This window comes from Echinops telfairi, unplaced genomic scaffold, assembly GCF_000313985.2.
Source record: "Echinops telfairi isolate 266 unplaced genomic scaffold, ASM31398v2 ScPeMD7_4225;HRSCAF=4972, whole genome shotgun sequence".
NCBI classification, from domain to species: Eukaryota; Metazoa; Chordata; class Mammalia; order Afrosoricida; family Tenrecidae; genus Echinops; species Echinops telfairi.
The window spans coordinates 128,143-151,798 of NW_022108124.1; the positions used below are offsets into that span (position 1 = coordinate 128,143).

Genomic DNA, 23,656 nt, shown 5'->3' on the forward strand with positions numbered 1-23,656 from the left:
CTGGGGTGGACTCAACGGCAACTCACAGAAACCATCACCTGTATGTTAGCCAAAGGTTATAGAACTAAGTGAAGTTTTTTTGTTTTTTTTTGCATTTGGAAAGCACTTTTCCAAGTGGAAAGCCAGTATAAGGTTATTCCTTCAGAAAACTGGATGTTTTAGTCTATTTAAATATTGATACACATGGCAGTGCATGCTTTATCACTTTTGCTTACGAGGAAGACTTTTTTCTGAAACAGTTCCTTTAAAATTAGGAGATTTGACTTGTTGCCTTCATTTCTTTTCTCCTGGGGAACCTTTGAGATCCTTTCTATTAGATTCATATGCGTCTCCTCCACAACCGATCCAAACAAGAGAGCCGTTGGAGGCGAGGCCTTTGATGGCCTCCTTTGCTAAGTTCCTATCGAGTAAGTTCCCTGCAAACTTGTTTCCTGAAAGAATCTCGTTTTCTTTTGGCCACTGCAGTCTCGAACTTTAGCAGCAGAAGAATCCTAGCAAACATTTGAGCAAACTACTGACTGTAAGGAGGGCTCCTCTCTGGGCACTTAGATCCCTTCTCCTGAGATTGAGTCCCAAGCTGGGTCTTAATCCATGTTTCCTAGTTAAAGAAAGTGGCACAAGTGAATTGCAAGCAGCTGCTGACCTGCAGGTTCAAGGTTGAAAGACAGTAGCAGTTTCTGTCGGAGAGACGAACTGGTCTGTGTCCTTAAAGATGACAGCCAAGAGCCGTCTGCAGTTCAAATGCATGGGGATGCTGTGAGTCATGGGCCGCCGGGAGGTCAGCTATTAACAGCAACACTAGAGCACTCGCTTCCAATTTCAACATGTGTGACTTTCTGCCCAGACTGCTGGCACATGGACGTCAGGCTACGATTTGGAAACCTACTTCTCTGTGATTTCTCTCGACCAGCTTTATCCTACCCTGGGAAAAGCTAAGGGCCTGAGGGCCAACAGAACTGTGCACACCATCCTCTCTCGGTGTACCCTTTTAACAGATGGGTACAGAATTAGAGAATTTATTCAGGGAGCTCACATGGGCCCCCAAAACTCCTCTGCCAATTGTGTCCTTGTCCAAGGAGAGGTGCTCATTTCTGGAGGAAAGGCAATTTGCACGAGCCCTGCACTGCCTCTCACTTTATAAGACGTACAGCAAGATGCACCCTGCCACTATGGGGACCCTGACTGCCCAGAGAGACGACACGTTTACTGGAAGGCAGCATGGATTTAGCAGACGTTGCTGGAAGATCATTCCTGAGCAAGTGCTCCAGCCTGAGTGCTGGCAGGAAGCAAAGTCCCAAACCCCAATGAGGATATTTTATGACCATGAAAACAGAATCCGCTGCCAGTCCTTGGGCAAAGGGACAACTGGGTACACACATGGCAAAGAATGAAGTGAGACCCCTTCCCTCAAGACATGCACCAAAGGAAACTCAAACTCCAGCCAGAGACCAACCGAAACAGAAGCGCTATAAAACTCTCAGGAAAACATGGTGTAATCCTTTACGATGTTGAGTTGTAACATCAAGAGCACAAACCAAAAAGGAAAACATAGGTAACAGGATAGCATCAAAATTAAAATAGTTGTGCTTCAAGAGACACCACCAAAAAGGTGAAAAGACAAGCCGCAGAATGGGAGCGCATACTTGCGACCTATAGCTGATGAAGGTGCCATGCCCAGACTATGAGGAAACGTCAGAAAGTATCACTGCTCGGTTTCAAGTTCATATACGCACAAGGTCATTCCAGACAGTTTCCACCTGTCTCTGCAGCCAGTGGGTGGCTGCCGGCAAGCTTTCTCAGTAATATACTTGTCTTAGTTTTTTAAAAAAGCCAACCTGACTGGAATGGTTCAAACCTTCTCAGTTGGTTCTGCCCTCTGATACAAGGTGGGTCTCATCTGGTTTTCAACATTTTCCTGTGTTTGTTTGTGTTTCGTATTGGGGTTTATCTCTGATGTATTTTGCCATTGGGAGTAGCCCTCTTGAATTCTTGTAGTATATTTTTCTGTTTTTCAGTACATGAAACTGAAAACCATCAATCCTATAGAGACAGAAGTAGAATAAGGGTTCCTGGGGGGCACGCATGGGGGGGGGGGAGTGAGGAGTAAAGGGGAGCTGAGGTCAAGGAGTTCAAGAAGAAAAAAGATGTTTTGAAACTGATGGTGGTAGCAACTGTACAATCCCGCTTATTGTGAGGGACCTATGGAATGATGTGCAAGGTTGGAAAACTGGCCCTGTGGGCTTCTGAGGCTGTGAGTCTTTACAGGACGAGAAAGTCATCTTTTTCCACAAAACAGCTAGTGGTTTCAAACAAACAAACAGCTGGTGGTGTTGAACTGCTGACCCTGTGGTTAGCAGCCCAACACATAATCACAATGCCACGAGGGCTCCCACTGACATTAAGCTGATTCTGACTCACAGCGACCCTCCAGGACAGAGTAGATCTGCCTCCTGGGGTCTCCGCTGCTGTCATTGTTAAGGAAGCAGACTGCCACAACTTCCTTACCAGGAGTGGCTGATGAGTTTGGACGGCGCATCTTTTGGTTAGCACTGTGCTGCCAGTGCACCCTTTGGTCAGACTAGCTAGAAGCAGTAAGACAAACACTGACAAGTGTTCAGGGGGATAGGAACTGAGTGGCAGCTGCTCAGAACAGTGAAATGGAACGCGACCCATGTGACTCAGCAGTTGCTAGGTGCATGCCCCCAAAGTTGAGCACAGCGTTGGGTATAAAAATGTGTACACCAATGTTCATATAGTGGAGTATGCACAAGAACCAAACAAGTGGAAATGACTCGAATGCCCATGAACTAATGAATTCAGTAAACAAAATGTGGCCAAACCAAAATCAAACCCACTGTCCAAGAGTAGATTCCAACTCCTAAGACCCCTATAGGCCAGAGGTAGACCTGCCCCTTAACTTTTCAATACGGATTCTTAGAGGGGCAAGCACCTGCATCGTTCCCTCACAGAGTGGCTGCTAAGTTTGAACTGCCATTCTTTAAGTTACTAGCCCAGCACTGAATCCATTACACTACCAAGGCTTCTCTATCCATACCCCACCCCCCAAATAAAAAACTCAAACTCACTGCCATCAAGTGGATTTCAAAACCTAGTGGTGTAGTGGTTATGCTAGGGGCTGCTAAGCACAAGGTCAGCGACTCTGGACCACAGGCCGCTTCTCAGGGGAAAGCTGAGGTTTTCTGCTCCCGCAACGATTTGCAGTCTCAGAAGCCCAGGGGGCAGTTCTACTCTGTCCCATAGCATTGCTGTGAGGATGACTACATCTATACAGTGGAGAGTTACTCGGCCTTAGAAAGAAATGAAGTGCTGATCCTTGTTACCATGGAGACAGACCTTGACAACAGTATGCTCAGGGGGAAAGCCCCAGACTGAGGCACATGTATAGGATTCCCTTTAGACTAAATGTCCAGAATAGGTAAATCCTTAGAGAAAGAATCTAGATTTGCGGTGTCTGATAGCAGGAGAGAGGAATGGATGCCCCAATGGCTCACCTGTTAAGAGAGAGGGCGTGTTTTCTTTTTCTGTAGCAATGAGAATGCAGTGATGAGGTTGTATACTCCAAATGGGTGACTTGTATGATAGGTGAATTATATCGCCATTAGCAAGAGAAAATATCTCCAGCCTCAAGACAAAGCAACCAAAAAACATAACAACCACAAACCCTCGTATGCTTCGCCCGCTAAACAAACCAACCAACAAAACCAGCCATTGCCATCGAGTTGATTAAAACTCATCACGACGCTCTGGGTTGGAGGGGAGCTGCCACATAGGTTCAAGGCTGTGCGTCTTTGCCAGAAGCAGACTGCCTCAGCTCTCACCCACAACACTGCCGGTGGGTTCGACCACCAAGCTGTTGGTAAGCTTCCCAGCACGGAGCCACCAGGAGACCTTACAAAGCCTCTAACAAACTCAAAGGTTTAGGACCACTGAGTCAATTTTGATTCGTAGGGACCCTTTCGGACATGGGAGAACTGCCTCTGTGGGTTTCCCACACTAGAACTCTCCACAGGAGTAGAAAGCATAAACCCCATACAGTTTCTTTACCCTGTTTTGGATGGCCTTGTAGACTTTCAGAAATAAACAATGGTTTTTTTAAAATAAAACAAAGAAATTGTGAATTGGGTGAAGGTCTACAGAGCAGACCATCAGTTTTACCTTTAATAGCTCATCTACATTTTGCTGCATCTCATTCATTGTAGTCCCCTGGAGGTAGCATCACCCATGCCCGTTTCCTGCCTCCACCCCTCCTTTGCTGGGGCAGTGCTGCCCCTTCGTCCAGAATGGTTGATTATTCTAAAGTGTGTGCACCTCACTACTGTTATTGCTCATTGTGATAGGTAGGTTTGTTTTGCCAACCTGGCCAATGAACACGTGTGGGATTAATTGAAGGGCGGAGAGAGAAATGGCTTGGGGAGCCTCACCTGTCTTGTCTCTTGCTCTTTGATGATCAGACCAGTGTGTGGCTGCCTTAGCTTGTTTTCTGCCCCAATTTGCAAGCTACACTACCTGTGGGACACCTGACCCATGGACTGTGTCGCTGTAGTTTGAGGTTCCTTCAAGACCTGCTTCGCCACGCTACTGGAGTATGCATTGCTTGAGCTGGGGACTGTTGGACCCTGTCATCTGGCTGACTGTTGGTGGCCTGACTTGCTGTTTGCTGCCTGTGGCTGGATAGCCTGAATTGCTCTACAGAGGACTCATCTGTCTGCTTCCTTGACTTGCACCTGGCAGCCCTCAAGACTTTAAGGACTGCCAGTGTATTAGCTGTCTCACAGAAGTGAGTTGCACTGACCCATTTGTACTGCTCTATAGGTTAATTAGTTCCTTATTTATTATGTTTTTTATATATATATGTATATATATATATATAAACATATATAAAATCATAAGTGCCCCGGTTTTGTTTCTCTAGAGAACCCTGTCTAACATACTCCCTTATAGACGTGCCTCTTGTTTGGCTAAAAATCGAGCCAATAGGGGTGAATTCAGTTCCCGACCTGAAGGTCACTGAAGGCCATCATCTCAGGGGTTCTCCCGAGTCTCAGCTCAGCCGTAAGCCTGGTGGTCTCTTTTATGATTTTGAATTTTGCTCCACATTTTTCTCCCCTCTACCCAGGACCTTCTAACATCCCTGTCCGAGCGGTTGGTAACGGCAGCTGGACTTCATCTAGTTCTTAAGCAGGTTTTGTAGTGCAGTGATTCTGTGCTGCTTGTCTAGACAGGTTACAAAAGCAGCCGGTCCCCTCATGGGTCTCAAAAGGCCTCGTTCTCGCTGCTTAGCCGGCATCATTTAGCTTGGACACACTGGGCCTTGGCCCTCTGCTCTCATTTGCTGGCATACTTCAGTCATTTCGGCCACTGTGCCGTGCATCCATTCCAATGGGACAGAAAAAGAAGAAGAAAAGAAATCTGAGTCGGCCTTTTTCTTTTTCTTCTCACCATGTGGGTGGGGCGTGAGGGAGAAAAGTACTTGTGACCTTTCACTTATGTGGTGCAGTAATTTTTACAAGACAAATACAATGAAGCCATTCAGAGATGACAATTCCATCAATATTCCTAGGAGAACAGATAATCATGAGGGCAACCAATAAAAATGAACAGGTGATTCCCACAGGGTCTGCCAAATACACACACAGAGACATGCCTTGGCATGTGTCTGCACACGGGAAGATGCCGTTGGCACTCCTGTGCGTATTTTCCATGTAACACCTGACAGAGTCTGTGTTCTGAGCTCATTTTATACCACACACACACTTTAGAAAAAAGGGATTATCTCTTTTTGGGACTTTTTTTCTTTCTAAATTATGAAGCTATACATCTGAAAGGTCAGATTCTGGAATTTATGACCATTATAAATCGAACCAGAACAGCACAGCTCAATGTTATTTATAAAAGTGTGGTGAGTAATAAACGGGTAACAGGGAGGATAAAACATTAATTCATCGGCTCTCGGCTCTGATTTATGCCTTTGCTTCTCACACCACCCCTACGTGCTCATGACACAGCCCGGCCATGTCTGGGTAGACTGGATTCTGACTTATGGCAACCCCTGTGTAACACGCGATAAATATTTGTTGTACTACTTACAGTGTAAACCCAGAGCTGATATTCAGCAGATATACACTGGGTGAGCTGGGCTGATTGTTAAAGTAGTTCAACATGTATGCCCATTGAATGTCCCCTACTCTATGTTCCTGGTTCCGCTTCTAGGGCACAATGATCTCCTCATGATTCTGATAGCTAAAGGTCACCAGCTGGACCCCGGGTGGCCTTGGGACAGTTTTCAGCAGTATGTATGACATCTGTGCTAACTGGTCAGTACCTGCTCTCTGTTGCTATGAGAGATGTTGATGGTTCACTCCTGTAGAAGAGGGAAAATTCCACTCTGAGTCTAGGCCCCTTGTGTTACTCCTTACCGGAACTATAATTCCTCAATCTCTCCCTGTTTCTGAGAGATTTTTAACATCTTCTTGAACTGACCCATGTGGTCTAGTCCTACGGCAATCACCAGAAGAAGATTTCTGGTTTGTGTTTGCTGTTCTTAAGTTGGAAGGGGATTGTTATGAATTGAGTTGTATCCCCCAGACCTATGTGTCGAATTGCAAGCCTTTATCCATATGCAGGAACCCTGGCAGCGCAGTGGGTAAGCCCTGGCTACTAACCAACAGTTTGCCAGTTCAAACCCATGCATTTGTCTTCCGTAAAAATGAAACCATAGGAGACAGTTCTCTCTCCTGCCCTATAGGATCATTATAAATCAGAATCAACTCGGTGGCAAGGGGTTTGGTACCTGTGCATGTAATCCTCTTTGAAAATTGGAGGGTGGATCCTAAATCTAATCACTTCCAAGTTATAACAAGAATAGACACAGCGACACTCAGGGGCTGGCAGATGCCATGTGAGGACTGTCAAAAAGCTAAGAGATATGACCCTAGTGCTGCTTCTCACTCTGGACTGGACCAGAGCATTACACAGGTATAGATAAGAGATAAAGCTCAGGACACATGGAATCTAGGAGCAGGAATGGGAGTAGTGATACCAGAAGGATAGGGGAAAGTGGGGCAGAAGAGGGGATGAAGGGGTAACCAATCATAATGGTCAGCACAACCACACACACCCCTCCAGGGGGAAGAACAGAAACCATGGGGGGAGATAGCTGTCAGTGGGAGATATGAAAATAATAATAATATAAAATCTATCAAGGGGCCATGAGGGTGGAGGGGCGGTGAAGAGGAGCTGGTACCAAGGGCTCAATAGAAAGTAAATGTCTGGAAAAGAACGATGGCAACATATGTACAAATATGCCTGATACAATTGATACCTGGATTGTAATAAGAGTTGTAAAAGCCTGCAATAAAATGATATTTTAATTAAAAGAAAAAAGCTAAGCAACACCAAGGAACCAAGGAATACTCAGAGCGCTGGTCAAGGAAAGAGTCAACAGAACAGAGACCCAAACTTGGACTGGTCATCTCCAGAGCTGTAAGAACTTCAATGTTTTGAGAACGATGAGGGCACCACAGATACAAATGTGCTTGACATATAATGGATGTATGTATGGATTGTGATGAGTTGTATGAGTCCCCAATAAAATGACTTTTTAAAATGTGCCTCTTCTCCTTTATCACCTCCACCTTTCCTGATAACACTGCATCACAAAAATGTATGTCCCCAAAGTGCGCATATGTCTTCTTAAGGGATAATAACACCAGGATCCTGTCAGCTCAGAGGCGGTTCCACCACTGAGTGGGGAAAGCCAGGAGCCTCTCCCCTGGGTAGAAGGAGAGAAAGGAGAGCAAAAACACTTACCCTTGAGTAGTTTTCGCCATTGTAGTTTATTTGCCTATGGTCGTTTGCAACCCGACTTGTAGAGACTTTGATCAATCCCTCCAACCTATAATCCACTGACTCATGTGTCCATCCGATGCTTGGTGACATTGATGAGATGTATAGAAATGAGGGCTAACACCTGAGCATGAACAAGTAGGGAGTTACTAATTCCCAGGCAGCTGTGCCAGTCAAGTGGCCAACTTGGAGGCATAATGTGGAGTGAACAGAATCGGTGGAGATGTCGAGAGAGTTGTCAAGGTCTAGGTCAGAGGATCCAATTTGTCATCAACAAGATCCAGGGCTAGAGTTGAGACTGGATCTGTCTGATGGCAGCTTGCGATGGGGTAAGGAGTAGGGCGGGAAGGGAGACAAGGAGCCAAGCCCTGAGGCTGAGGTGGTCCAGGACTTCTGTGTGAGCATGGGAGACGAATCAAAGTCCTCCCACGGGGAGTGGGCTCCAGGTTGAAGAGATGGCCGAGAGAGTGAGCCTGTGTTCACAGGCTCAGAGACAGTCGTTTTGTGTGAGGCTTAGAACTATGGCCCTTTTCCAGCTCTCGGGGTCCTGTCAAGCCAGCATCCTGTGGCTCAGTGGCTCTCTGGCTCAGAGAGCATCGTTCTAGGCCAGCCTCTACCCATTGCCATCAGTGGTCTGATGCTGAGGGTCAGAGCAGTGAGAGATGAGCTGGGATGTGCGAGGAGAGGACGAGAGCTATTGCATCCGGAAGCCCCCAGCCCCCTATCTTTCCCAGCTGCAGAACCTGCAGAAGTCCCCACATGAGAAAAGCACAATAGACTTGCCTTAGAAGCAGGAATCTTTCCCTGTCAAGCTGTAACCGCTGCCAGTCTCTGCTAAACATCAACAACAAAACAGGGCCACGGCTGGGGGGAGAGGGGGCAGGGGACAGGGGGGAAGGAAAGGCCAGGTCTTTACTGATGAGATAAGAGGATGTCTTTCTTTTTATAGCCAACTAGCAATTAGAACCACATGGCGGTTTCTGGCAATAAAAGTCAACATCTGTCATTTTCTTGTTTCTAGTTATGCTCTCAGATTAAAACCAGATTTTCTTTTCAGTTGGCATTGCTTTTTACAACCATAACTTGGGAGACACAAAACTTTAGCCGGCATTGCTTGGGGGCAGGTAAAGTGGGTGGGTTGAGGGCTGGAGTTAAAAAGATTTGCTTCTGACAGTAGATGGCATTTTGTAGCATTTAAATTTTGTGTCATGTATATATTCCCTATGAAGACATAAATTTCTGCCAGTACATTGATTCATTTTTTAAAGCTACAGCGAATTCATATATATTTTTTAATTCTAGTGAAAAGTATACTTAGCTGTCATTCTCCTTGTCTCAAACTCTACCTGTAATTTTGTTCTCCTAAGAGAGATGATTCTGTGTTTCTCTAGGATGAGCTGAAGTCACTTCGGAAGCAAGGGTCCACACTGCTGTCATGCATCCAAGAGCCAGCCACCAGCACTCCCACCAGCCACCGCAATGCCAATGACGTTGAGAACGTCGCTACGATGGGAAGGTGAGTGAGCAAGACAGGTGGTGCCTGCTTTTCTAGGAGATAACCTGTGGAGTGAGCTTACCTGAAACAATCAGGAAGTGAGTGGAAGAATTCCTGTTGAGTTTTGTGGGACCAAGAGTGGGTATTTGAGACAGCAAAGCATCTGTCTAGCATCTATTTAGAGCCCTTTTTATGACAAATCTCTTCCTCCCGCTGATGAAATGCTCTGGTCCCAAGATTTTCAGGCAAATGGTAGTGTGTTTCCTGTACAGATGTGCAGTTTTCTGTGAGTTGGACTTTACACATCTGTAGTCTTAAAAACCAACAAAAAGCATAAACTCACTGCCCTCGAGTCAATTCTGGCTCGTAGCGACCCTATAGGGCAGGGGGGAACTGCCCATGTTGGTTTCTGAGACTAACTCCATGGGAGCAGAAAGGCTGGTCTTTCTCTTGTCGAGAGACTAGTGGTTTTGAACTGTGGACCTGGAGGTCAACACGTAACCACTCTGCTACTAGGGCTCCTGTAGTCTTCCAGACTCACAGCGATCAAGTCAGTTCTGATACCTAGCAGCCTTATAGGGCAGGGTAGAGCTGCCCATGTGGGTTTCCGAGAGTGTAGCTGCTTATGGGAATAGAAAGCCTTGTCTTTTCCCTGCAGAGCAACTGGTGGTTTGGAACAACCCAAGGAGTAACCACTAGGCCGCCTGGGCTCCTCCTGGTAGTCTTAGGTAGGGGAAATTGACACAACAGTAAGTCCCCTGGGTTGGGAGGGTGGGGGGAGGGAAGCAAATGAGGAGCTGATACCAAGGGCGCAAGTAGCAAGAACGGTTTTGAAAAGGATGATGGCAACAGATATTCAGATGTGCTTGACACACTGGATGGATGGATTGTTAAAAGAGCCCCCATTCTAAGGATTAAAATAATAATAATAAATAAGTTGCCTGGGGCAGAGCAGCAGTCTCTGCCAAGCACCAGAGATGTCCGGATTAGAAAATGGAAAGTGTGGAATCTTCCTGAACCCTAAGAACGTCACAGGGGATAAGACTGTCTTAAGGAGGAAATATGCCCCATGTTAATGATGCTGACTGGAAGCAGCTGCTGTCTACACAGGCCCACACGGGCTTCTTCACTTTCTCACACTTTCTTGACAGGTTATTAGTTCAGTTGGATGAAACTGAAAAAGCCTTTAATCGCTTTTGGGCTGAACATCACCTGAAGCTTAACCAGTGCCTGCAGCTGCAGCGCTTTGAGCACCGTTTTTGTGAGGTACCGTTTTCTGGTCCAACAGATGCCCTCTTCTGATGCAGTGACTCCTAGTTCTTCTTTTTCCCTTGAACTCTGTAGTATGAACCGTCTCTCTTCCCCTAAACCCCACCCCCCAACCACTGCCGTTGGTCCAATGACCACTCTTAGCCACCCTGTGTGACAGAGGAGAGCTACTCCATGCAAGTTGAGATTGTAAGTCTTCATGGAAGTGGACAGCCTCATCTTTCTCCAGTGGAGGGGCTGGTAGGCTTGAACCACAGATCTCACTGTCAGCAGCCCGATGCTGGCTGTGCCACCAGGGTGCCTTCCCTCTAACCCACCTCCTGCTTCAGACCCTGGCTTCTTCACAGCCCTGGCTCACATTTTCAAGAGGTAGCAATGTTCTAAAATCCCATTTTCCTATTGACATGCAAAGCCATTTTTCCTTTTTTGTTGATAATCCATTGGCTGTAGCACTAATATTCTATCTACATGTGTCTCTGCATCTCCCAGCTTCAATTTGAAGTTAATGAGCTACTTTTAGTGTATATTTATGTATCTTAACAGAGCTCTTATATATACATACATATGTTCATACATATGTGTATACACACATGCGCACAGCTCCTGAACCCTTTCCAGATCTTCCAGTTGTTTTGAAGCCTAGCCCACCTCCACCCGCCTGCAGATGGGTGCCTGCCTGCTCAATGCATTGCTCGTCTGTGTTTGCAGGTCAGAGTTGCCTTGGACAACCTGTTGGAGGAGCAAGCAGAGTTGACAGACCTCGGCGACAGTGTGATGCGTGTGCAACACCTGCTTCAGGAACAGAAGAAGCTGGAGAGAAAAGGCCAGGTGTGTCCTTTTTTGACATTGTCAAGCACTGCTCAGGAAATAGTGGACCTTGGCAAGCCATGCCCACTTGTTACTGTTGGCAGGAGCCCATCCTTCCCTCCCAGCCACTGCCCACTGCCACCCCAGACCACACACAAAGAACCGTAATGAGCAACACTGCCAGTGCAGGGCTCTGGGAAGGCAGCTGGAGCCCATGGTTGTGGCAGTAAGAGCAGCCAAGAAGGTCAGCTACGTGTCTGAGTCTCAGAGAATCACCTCAGAACTCTTCCCTGAGGCCCATATGCGGGGCTGAGGTGGTGGTAAGGAGGGAAAAACAAAAGAGCAAACTGGTTTTATTAATGGAGCATGACTGTGAGAAAGCGGTCTCTATCTGACCAGGTGCATCTGACCAGGTGCATCGACCAGGTGCATCTGACCAGGTCATCAACCAGCGTGCTGCTGCTGCACAGAACAGGCCAAGCTTCACTTTCTCCCCTGCCCCAGATCTGTCAATGTCCAACGTCTGAAGGAATGTGGGTTTCATGATTCTCAGACCCGCCGGAAGCCGTCCCCAGGCTCTACACACAAGTCAGGACGTAGGAGTGATTCTATTTGGGATCCTTACAGATTAAGACAGTTGAATGATCTTGTGGCAAAGACATTTCTCGGTGCCTCTCTCATGCGATTCTCTATACATTTGTCTTTTGATGGCCAAGTCCGCTGTGGTCAGCACTTCACAAAGGGCCCATCTCGACGTCTGTCCCCAGTGCTGGAGATTTACTTCTCCACCGACCCTCTGGCCAGCAGTGGCGATATCACTCACTTCTTAGAAATGCAGAATTCAGAACCCCACTTCAGAAATGGCATTTAGAAAAAAAACCTATATGTCTATATATCTATATATAGTTTTATTGAGCTATCATTATCATGCTGTGCAATGCCATCGTTCAGTCATATTCAGGAGGGTGGTACATTCATCACCACAATCAACTTGGGGACATTCTTTTCATTCTTAGACCTCTTGCTGTTGACTCCCCATCTCCCGCTCGCCTTCCTTTCCATACCCCTAGGTAGTTATTAATCCACTTGCTGTCTTCATAGACCCGCCCAGGCTGACTGCCCGGTACAGACAAAAAACAAGGGATCCAGCAGCAATGGCCAAATAAAACAGAGAAGAACCTCCGTCAGAAAGAAAGCAGGAAATATTTAATGACCAGAATAAAGTCAAGATGGTCGAACAGGAGAGCTAATAACAAAGCATTATGTTCCAGCCAAACTCGAGCCGTTGAAATCCACTGCATGATGCTTTATGTCTGACCTGAAGGCTACCCCCAGTCCTAGACCAGGGTTAGTGGGGATTCACTACGACTCAATCCAGGTAGAAACCCCGCACGTGGATTTGGGGCTTCCACTGTCATCTGTAATGTTACACAAACTGGGTGTTTAGAATTTCGGCTCCGATATTGTTCCCTTCTCTGTTTGGATTATATTATATTACTTACAAGCTGTGAGTAGAGTTTGAGCTCTCACCTGACTGTAACCATGATGTAAGAGCAATCCATTCTGGTGACGTGGCCCTGCTTGGTCCGCACCCTCGTGAGGCCATCCCTGAAGATACAGGTGCTGTAGCAAAGTGCTGTAGCAAAGTGTGGCGAAGAAATCAGATGGTGCCCAGCTATTAGAAAAAATCGCATCTGGGGTCTTAAAAGGTTTGTCTCCAAATAAGAATCCGCATTTTAATTAAAGCCCCCTGGACTTTGATGAAGGAGTCTAAATGGCACAGGTGGTTTGCAGTCAACCACGAGCCCAAAAGTTAGCAGTTCGAACCCAGCCAGCCACCCTACTGAAGACAGAGCCAGTGAACTGCTTCCGTAAAGATTACAGCCGAGAAAACCCGATGGAGCGGTGCTACCCGGTGACACCCGCGGTTGTCACGAGTCGGGGTGGCCTCCACACCAGCTAACAGCAATAGCAGCCAGGTGCTCGGCCTTGCAGGGAGCAACACACCCTCCCAACGGTCCCTGAGGCCCCACCAACCCCCAGAGCTGCCCGTCCTGGGTTTGGAGCTTGAAGCGCTACTTACCCTTGTGAACACAGGAGCTCACCTCTGTCGACACTCACGCAGGTGTCCCAGCCTTCCCAAGTGAGGTGCCCTTTCTGTTAACAATGACAGGGGCCACCGACAGGGAAACACTTCAGTGCTAAAGGCCCACGAGTCATCAGAAACATTGCTCAAGCCAGAGAAACACTGAATCTCATATCTGCGGTGACTGTAGGTCCCAAATCCTCCAGGACAATCGCAACAGTATGTCATTCTCATGCTTTCAATTGGACTTGCCTCCTGAGCCATAGCTACTATGTCATGTGATATATTTTCAGCTACATAAACTCATGTGTTAGGGGGAGAGTACCTCATGCCTCACTTTATGGCTTGAAAAACATGATCCTAGCGGGGACAGGGCATGCATGACCGTGGCTGCTGCCTTACCCGGAAGGTGTTCCTTCGTCCGTAAGTATTCCTTCTCTGGGTTCTGTGATGATGGTGGTGAGCCAGGCTGGTCAGACCCTGCCCTCCCAGGACATGCAAAAGAAAGAGAGAGGGTCAAAGCGTAATCAATCAAACACATAAGGACAGTGACAGGGAGGAAGAAAATAAAAGGAATATGGTAGACAGTGACACAGGAGATGGCCCTGTTTCAGCGAGGGGTGGTCAGGGAAGGCCTCCCTGAGGCAAAGAATGATGTTAGATCTGTGGTCTGAGGAGCCATGTGCAGATTCGGGGAAGAGCAGAGGGAGCCACAAGTGCAAAGGTCATGAGGTGGGAAATGAGGTTGGTGGCTCAAGGAATGTGGCTGGAACGTGTGAGCCGGGAAGAGAGGACGAGGGAGAAGTGAGTGGAGCCTTGAGTCTCTCTGGTGGATTACTTCGATTTTCTTCTTTGTTGTAAGGGAAGTCCATTGAGGGTGCTCTGGGTGTGTTTTGAACAGTGGTGACGGATCTACATGACTGCGTCCACATTCTTTCTCTGCCCACACTGCTCCCCCCACCCCTTGGACTCGGGATCCTTGCTACATACTTTAGAGTTCTGGTCCGAGATAGGGTGAAGCCTATGGTCATGGGCATTGGACTAGAAAGGTCTGTGAACCAAGCTTCTGACGGGTGCATTCCAGTTTGAGCCCCAGCTGAGAAATTGCATTTCCGCCCCAGATATACTGAATCAGAATCCCCTGTCTTATCAAGACTCCTAGGTGGTTCTCACAGAGATCCATGCAATGCACATTCTGATTCAGTGTCGCCGGCGGTGGAAATGCAATTTCTCAGCTGGGGCTCAAACCCGAATGGACCGGTTTGAGGACCTGCTGTGAACTTTAGACCTAGCTTGCGTAGGCCGAGTTCTTGAGCCTGCCGTTCTAACCCGCTGCACATGACCCTTGGAACTCACACAGACTGACTGGACCCATTGTTTTTATTACTGACTTTTATTTACTGTTGCTTACCCTGCTTTTTGACTGCTGTCTAAAGGATACGAGTGACCTATTCCTTTGCTGTCGGTTAAGCCAAGAAGAGCTGTCCTACCATCAGGGGGACCTTTTCCAATAGGTCTTCTCTCAGATTCCCTGTCGTCTTTTGCTGGTATGGACTTGGCGAGTGTTCAAGGAAAGAGGTGGGACTACATGTGTCCAGAATCCCTCAGATACCTGCACGGGGGTTCCCTCACCCTTTCCTCAGCACTCGGGGGTCACCTGCCCTCCTGGGAGAGCCACATCCTGATTTCTGGGTCGTAAGCCAACTTCCTGGTGCAGTAATCAATCACGCTTATGATAATCTCTGGGCTAACACACTCACCAGACTCGGGACACATGCTAATGCCACCTGTCAGCTGTCTTGTTCAAGTTTCAGGGTTTGGCAAGACTTTTGAATTCTGAGAAGCAGTGGTTTCACCCACCCTCTTATCTCTGGAGAGGCAGCATTTCTTGCAGGGCAGTGTTCTCCACCTTCCTAATGCCTTGGTCTTTTCATACAGTTCCTCCTGTTGTGGTGATCGCCAAGCATAACATGATTTTTGTTGCTACTTCATCACTGTCATTTTTCTACTGTGATGAATTGTCATGTAAATATCTGATAGGCAGGATGTATTTTCACTGTTACAAATTGAACATCATGAAGGCATAGTGATTCATCACAAAAACAATATGGAATTATAGTGAAATGTTTCTTTCTTTTTTTTTTTTTAAACATTTTATTAGGGGCTCATACAACTCCCATCACAATCCATACACACATCAATTGTGTAAAGCGCATTTATACTTCATTCTCAAAACAATTTCCCTCCACTTAAACCCCCGACATTAGGTCCTCATTTTCCCCCTCCCTCCCCGCTCCCCCCTCCTTCATGGGCCCTTGATAGTTTATAAATTGTTATTTTGTCATATCTTGCCCTGTCCGACGTCTCCCCTCACCCCCCTCTAAAATGTTTATTTCTAATGACAGATACATGAAAGTTTGTCTGGAAGCATGGTGCAGCATGGGTAACAGTCCATGTCAGGTACTCATGTGAGCGTATCTGCATGTGGGCAGACCGCCGAGACGGATAGAGGAGCGGTGTCTAGGTTCCTAAGACCATCAGAGATATGTGTTTTCTGATGGTGTTAGGCGACCCCTGTGAAAGGGTCACTGGACCCCCAAAGGGGTCATGACCCACAGGTTGAGAACTGCTGCTGTAGGGGTTTGATTGAGAGGCGTGTTGAGACTTAGGTGATTAGGCAGCAGGAAATATACACGAACCCGGCAGGAGCAACCAGCTTGATTTGAGCCTTGCCCTCTCCCCTGAAAGCGGGTGGCCGTTACCCTGTGGTGTCTTAGGGACTAGAAGCTAGCTTGGCACGTGACTTCTTTCCCTTTTTAATTAAACAGAGATTCTCAACTGTACACAGTGAACTCTCGCGTGTCACAGGCATTGATTCTGCTATCGCGTTTCCCCTGGACTACCTCCTCATGCTTCCGTAGCGTTCCTGGGCCCTCCTCTGTGGGTTGGCCCTGGGCTCCCTGCTGCAGAGCACTGCCATCACCCTCATTCTCACCCCTGGCTTCCACTCTAGACACTGTCCCCTGTGCCTGACGCCCTGGCAGCAGAGTCCTAGCGAGTAAAGGAGGCTGGTTTGACAATGAGGATTTCTGAATGACAGGTTGCAGCCCAGCTCTGCGGGCTTCTGGAGTTTTAAGATGCCGGACAGGCCTGTGCCAGAGCACCGGATCTCAGCCACTCCTTTCTCGTGCTTCTGGCTTGACTTTGGAGAGGCGTCATTGACGAGGCCACCAGTATTTCAAGGGTTCAGCTGGAGCCGAAGCTGTCCTGGTGGAAAAATAAGCCGCCACTAGGAGGTTTTGCAGGAAAGTTCTCGTAGGTCCCGGGAAGGCTTAGTAGTCACGACTGTGTTGCGTTCATTCTTAGCACATGCTGGAAGGTCTGCTGGGAAGGAAGGGTGACAGGAACCTAGGTGTTGGGATCATGCATGGGGCTGCGTTCAAATCCTTGTTCTGACAAATAACTGCGGTGCGACCCCACTCACGTTTCTTCACCTCTGTGAACAGTCTCCTCATCGGTAGACAGAGACCATTTCTATTCAGAGTCCCTGTGAAGATTCAGGGACTCAGGGGCCATGGCGAGGACACTCCAAAAGCACTCTAACTTACCGACAGTCATGGAAATGGTACAAGACGGGGCAGCGCCTCATTCTCCTTGATGTAACATTTCCCTGGGTTGGAGTCAGCTCGGCAGCAGCTAAACAGCAACAGAGGACTTAGTGCATGCCTGGAATCTGTCCGGTGATCGACATTTAGATGCTGTTTACTATTGTCTATTCAGCCATCCAATATAATCACTGAGTTATATTGACGAAGGATGACATTCTCTTTTCCCCAGATCCGTTTTCCTCAGCACCTCAAATGTTTCTCAAGTCGTTCTGGAAGGCAAGATGCCACCTAGGAAATGAAAGGCAGGTTGTTGCCACCACTGGGCCCTTGGTGAACTTCCCTGGATCCACAAGAGTCTGTGTGATTCTTAATAAATTAAGCACCTAGACCTCTTTTCAAGTCCTTGCGGGGTTTTCATGCGCCTGTACTCGACTGCACCCCCACCTGTCAGTTAGCTGGTCATTCTTTGGAGGCCTTTGTGCTGCTAGGAGGTCCTTCAAATATCCCAGCAGGCTCACCAGTGGGAACAGGCTTCGGCAGACTTCTAGACTCAGGTGGACTAGGAACAAAGGCCTCGTGATCTACTTTGAAAATCAGCCAAGGAAAATCCTAAGATCACTACAGAATGTTGTTGGATATAGTACTGGCAGTGGTCGGAAGACCCTACCCAATGGCCATCACAGGGGACTGATGACTTAGCTCAGGATTTAGCTCTGTCCCAAAAAGGCAGAGCAAATGTAACACAGCTAGCAAATACAATGTTTTACTGAAGTTAGGCAAGTGGGAGCAGGCAGACGAGGTCTCCAAGCTTAGGCAGAATGCATGCCACCGCTTCCCTCCGTGTGCGTTGGTCAGAGCCGGATGCTGAGCCAGGCGGCCCGAGTTAGAAGCCTGACTCTCCTCCTTCCTACCTGGGTCAGTTGGGTTGGTGTGTCTCAGCCTCTGTTTGGTGAACTAGTGCCTATACCAAAGGAGACGTTGTGAGGAAGAAAAGCAGCAATCAGTGTGCGGTGTTCAGAACAGGGCCTGAGTATGGTATAGTGAAATTGCACTCTGACTTGGCTGTACACATTCCATCACTGGGTGGGCGTTCAAAGGAGTGTGAATAGACAAGCCGTAGCAAGTAAAGGCACTTGCATGCAACTAAGATAAAGAGGACTCACTCCGGGGATTTGTCAGTGTTGCCACTCCTCTGGCCATAAGCGTGAGTCACATCAGCATCAGGAACAGGGACTCCTGCAACCATCACAAAGGAAGAGTCCCCAGGGTAGTGCATGTGAGAGCCCTACCTGAAATGGAGGCGCCAGAGACCAGGAGACCAAGAGGCCGACTTCTCTTCCAAGGAACAAAGCCAAACTGAGTGCTATAGGACAGGAGGCTGGCTTGCAGTGCGGGTGACCTCTGGGCCTGCATCAGCGCTGGAAGAGCTTTGTAACACTTGCCAAAGTATGACTGAGAGGCCGAGGACCAGAGAGAGACACACCTGCCGGCAAAGCTGAGAAGAGGTGCTGGGAACCAAAGAACTGTGGCCTTAACATTTTGTAACCGGTGAACTTCCCTAATTAACCCGCATAATTTGTGAGTATTATCTGTGAGGTGTGTGTGGGGCCATCGCAACAGATGATCAAACTGGGCAGAGAAGAAAAGTGTTGTAAAGGGAGAGGTGGTGTCAGAACAGGGTAAAGAGAGTTGGAGGGTGGAGGCATGTCTGACCTCTGCCTCCCAGGACTCCTCTGTGAGCAGATGTGGAGTTGAGGTCCCCTTCTCCTTTGGGTAGCTACAGGAGGTTAGGGGTGGCTCCCACAAACCACTTCCTCATAAATAATAAGGGTGCAGTAAATGTTAGCTGTTGTTATTAATATCATAGAGGTTAGAGGGTAAATTCTGGGCCATGGAATGTTTCCTGGGCTGTATCTACAGTCACCGAGCCATCTTAGTAAGTCTCTCATTCGGGAAATAGTTACTGAGCACCTACTGTATCAAACATTGTTCTATGGAGTCCATAGCAGTGAACAAAACAGACAAGAATCATGGCTTCACAGAATGACCGTTCTAACCTTTCACAATGGTGATCAGAACAGTTGGGCCTCTTCTGTTCAGAAGGAGCGCCCTGGGTCTTTATCCTTGAGGTCCTTCAAAGCATTGTTGCTTGACATCTTACTGTTAGATGATCACTCCTTTTCATTGTGCAAAATAATCACTTATTCTCCTGAACTGATAAGTGGCACGGACTGTTGGAGATGAGCCCTTCCTGGCCCCGTGGGTCCGTGGCTTAGTGTGAGCAACAGAGAAGTAGTGATCACAGTGAAGTGAGTGGAGTGAGCGCTCTGATCGGGAAAGAGCACAGCACAGAAAGACCGAGGAAGGGCATCCCAATAAAGCAGAGGATGAGGATGTTTCCTGAAGAAGGCTGACTCAGTTGCTCCAGATGAGTGTGGGGCGGGTGAAGGGGATGATGGGGTATCTTATGCGCAAGGAGCAAGTTTAGAAGATGTGGAGATCTGAGGTTGCATGAATATCTGGGGCTCTTCGGTGACCCAGTGATTAAGCACTCTGCTACTAACCAAAAGGTTCATGGTTCAAATCTACCTGTGGTCCCATGGGAGAAAAGAGGTGGTGATCTGCTCCCATAAAGATTTCAGCCCAGGAAACGCTAGGGGCCAGGGTCTGCTCAGTCATGAGTCAGAAGTGACTCAATGGTACACGGCAGCAACACGTGGTTAGTGTCGTTGTTGGAACGGAGGTAGAGGGAAGGGGAAGGGGAAGGTGGAGCAGTCAGAGAGAGGCACGGTGGTTTGAACTTTCTCCCAAAGGCTGTGGAAGGGCCTGAATCTTGAGAGTGGCATGGACACAACAGGATATTGTGATTGAATAAGTTGCTTTATCAGATGTATGGAGCACGCATTGATTCCCTGCTGGGGATGTAGCTGTCCTGAGGGCTTAAGCCAAGACAGTGCCAGTGAAGGGAAGAGATCAGAATTCAAAAGACACTTTGTAGGACTTGGTAAACTAATCGATGGCTGTGAGTTGCTGAGGTGGTGGGAACTATAAACCATGGCAAGTTAAGAGAGGGAGAAGTTGTCCCATTCTTCAGTTGTTGTAAAAAGCTAACCCAAAGCACATGGGACTTGTTTTGAAGCTAGCCGTTGTCAGCAAGGGTGTTATGGTCTCTCTGCTCCCCGAGACTTTTGGAAGGTGGCAGTCATCTGGGCTGACGCAAGGCTGATTTCACACAATTTCAGCCAACAGATTGCTGCGCCACAGTGTTCATTCATTCGCTCTGTTGCTTAAATATGTGTTGCGTGCCTACTAAGTGGGAGTGGGGAAGAGAGGGAGGGAGTTGTTTTGTTGTTGTTGGGTGGTGTCAAGCCAGTCTGACCCACAGCAGCCCTGTGGACAACAGAATGAAACACTGCTTGATCCTGCGCACCATGGTTATATTTGAGCCCATCATTGCGATCTGTGTGCCACTCCATCTCGTCGAGGGTCTTCCCCTTTTTTGCCGTCCCTCGCGTCCAAAGTGCATGAGTCGTTAAAGGAAACAATGAAGAGACTGTCAGATAGAAGTGGTTGATGGTGTTAGTTCTCACCATGCTGCTGGCTCGACTCCTGGTGTTCACATGTCTCCCTCACTGCCGTTCGGTCAATTCTGACTCATAGCGACTTACACGACAAGGTAGCCCCTGTGGGTTTCTGAGACTGTAATTCTTTACAAGAGTAGAAAACCCTCTCTTCTCCCTTGGAGCTGGCTGGTGGTATCAAACTGCTGACCTCAAGGTTAGCATCTCCATGAGTACCCACTTGACCACCAGGGCTCCTTGGCCTTATGTCTAGCAGAAGGGGATGCCATCCGTCCTGTGCCATCTTCACGATCGTTGGTATGTTCGAGTCCATCTCATTGATTGTTGTTAAGGGCTGTCGAATTGGTTCTGACTCATAGCGACCCTACATACAGCAGAATGGAACACAGCCCAGTCCTGCACCAGCCTCACGGTTGTGTTTGAGCCCATTGTTGCAGCCACTGCGCAGGTCCATCTTGTCAAAGGTCTTCGTCTTTCACGCTGCCCTGCTACTTTCCCAAGTGTGATGTCCTTTTCCAGGGTCTAGTCGCTCCTGATCACATGTCCCAAGTACGTGAGGCATGGTCAAATCTCGCCATCGTTGCTTCCAAGGAGCATTCTGACTGTACTTCTTCTGAGACAGATTTGTTTGTGCTTTTGATGGTCCATGGGCCTTTCAGATATTCTTTGCCAGCCCCATAATTAAAATGAATTGGTCTTCCTTATTCTGTGTCCAATTTTCACATGCATGTGAAGCAATGGAAAATACTATGACTTAGAGCAGACGCACCTTAGTCCTCAAAGTAATGTCCTGGCTTTTCAACACTTTAAAGAGGTCTTGTGGAGCAAAGTCACCCAATGCAATGTGTCCTTTGACTGCTGCTTCCATGAATATTGATTGTGGATTCAAGCAAGATGACACCCTGGACAACTTCATTCTTTTTGCAATACTTGTCTCTGGTGGCGTGTTCACCAGAGGTCACAGTTCAAAACCACCAGCCACTCTGAGGGGAAAAGGCCAGACTTTCTACTCCTGTAAAGAGTTTCAGTGTCGGAAACCCAAAGGGGCAGCCTCACCCTGTCCTGTAGGGTCGCTGTGAGTTGGAATCAATTGGATGGCAGAGTGTGAGTGAGCGAGTATCACTCATTGACTTACGTATTGCCGAAGGGCCCCCTCATTGAGATAAATACTGCAAAAAGACATTCGGACAGAATGAGTGCGCAAACTGCGCACGGAGTCTTTGGTGCGCTTCCCAGGCAGACAACCCTGGGTGCTAGATTGTCGAGTACAACACAAGAGCTTTAGGTAGATCGGAATGACTCAAGGAAGACCACTGCAGGAAAGGACCCACAGCAGGAAGTCGCTTGGACACCAGCCTTGTGTAAGCCTCAACTGCAGCCGCCTTCTTCCTGGTGTCCCTGCTCTGCCAGCCCTGTTATCCATTCTCACACTGCAGCCAGGTTAACCCTTTTTGAAAAGAAAAGTGTGTGGCTCTCTCATCCAAGCCCTCCATTGGCTTCTCAAATCACAAGTAAAAAAACCACAGTGCTTACAGGCCATCTATATTCTTCCCAATATTATCCCCCTTTCCTCTGTGACTGCATCCCCTCTGCCTCTCTCACTTGCTCCCTGTGCTCGGGCCACCCTGCCTGCCTGCCCTCCCGCCATTCAAACACACCAAACATGCTCCTACTTGGCAGCCAGCACTGCATAGATGGTCCCCTCCCTTCAGAGCGTGGCTTGTTTGTCAAAAGTCCCCAGGACCACCCCAGGCTTAAAGACTCATGAGCAGCCTTCACAGGACTCAACACATCGTAATACCCGTGGGCAAGATTTAGTGCAGTGAAAGCAACCTCGACACAAGAAAGGAGTGCGCGGTGCAGAGTGGCGGGAAACCAGGTACAAGCGTCCCAGAGTCCTCCTTCAGTGGGGTCTCACGTCCAGTCTATGTCAACTCCTAATGGCCCTCCAGACAGGATAGGACTGTCTCCATGAGTTTCTGAGTCTATGCATCTTTTTTTTTTATTAATCATTTTATTGGGGGCTCTTAGAAATCATATAAGAATCCATCATTCAATAGTATTAAGCACACTCATACCTATGTTATAATCAACATTTCCAAAACAATTTCTTTCTACTTGAGCCCTTGGTATCAGTTCCTCTTGCTTCCCCTTCCTCGTGAATCCTTGATCAATTACATATTATTATTGTTATTACGTGTCTTACACTGTCTGTTGTCTCTTTACCCACCTTTCTGTTATTCGTACCCCTGTGTGTGTGGTGGGCTATATGTCCAACCTTGTGATGAGTCCCCCTGAGTTAGTTAATTGTGCCAGCCTGGCCAATAATCACATGTGGTGCTGGTTGAAAGGTGGAGGGATAAATGGGTGGTGAGCCTCGCCTTTCTAGTTCTCGGATCTCTTGCTTTGTGATGGTCGCACCAGGGTGCAGCTGCCTTAGCAGTTCCCTGCTCCAGCTTGCAAGATTGACTTCATACAAGACATCCCCAAGGAGAAGCTACATGGACCTATCCCGATGCAGCCCTGGGTGCTGGAGCAGCCGTGTGGAGACCCCTGCTAGTGCTGAGATGCTTGTTCGTTCACTGACTCAGCTTTCCTCCTGCAGTCGGCATCATTGCCTCTGTTTTGTGAGGTGGAGGACTTTGTGAACTGGTGTTGGGTTAATGGGTTAATGTTGGACTTGTGGGCTTGGGCAGCATTGGGTTGGGATGTTTTCGTGATGCACACTTTCTTTACATAAAACTCTCTCTTATACGTGAGTCGCCGTGGATTTGTTTCTCCAAAGTACCCAGACTAATACACCCCCCTTTCTCCCCCTGCCGCCACCACCCCTCTACCCTCAAGATATCGCTACTCCCACTCCTGCTCCTGAGGGTTTTATCTGTCCTGAATTCCATGTGTCGAGAGCTCTTACCTGTACCAAAGTGTGTACTCCGGTCTAGCT

The 23,656-nt window shown here is 47.9% G+C and overlaps 1 protein-coding gene across 3 annotated transcripts in view; it reads left to right on the forward strand.

The window, feature by feature from the left end:
- MCF2L2 (MCF.2 cell line derived transforming sequence-like 2) overlaps positions 1-23,656 on the forward strand; it is a 223,046-nt gene that overhangs the window by 65,973 nt on the left and 133,417 nt on the right. For all 3 annotated transcript variants that reach the window (XR_006680536.1, XM_045295036.1, XM_045295037.1), the window contains 3 exons: positions 9,258-9,382; positions 10,513-10,627; positions 11,339-11,458. Coding sequence is in view for 2 of the 3 variants with exons in the window: in XM_045295036.1 (XP_045150971.1) it covers positions 9,258-9,382; positions 10,513-10,627; positions 11,339-11,458 (360 nt within the window). In the remaining variant the exon portion in view is untranslated. The remainder of the gene's footprint in view (positions 1-9,257; positions 9,383-10,512; positions 10,628-11,338; positions 11,459-23,656) is intronic.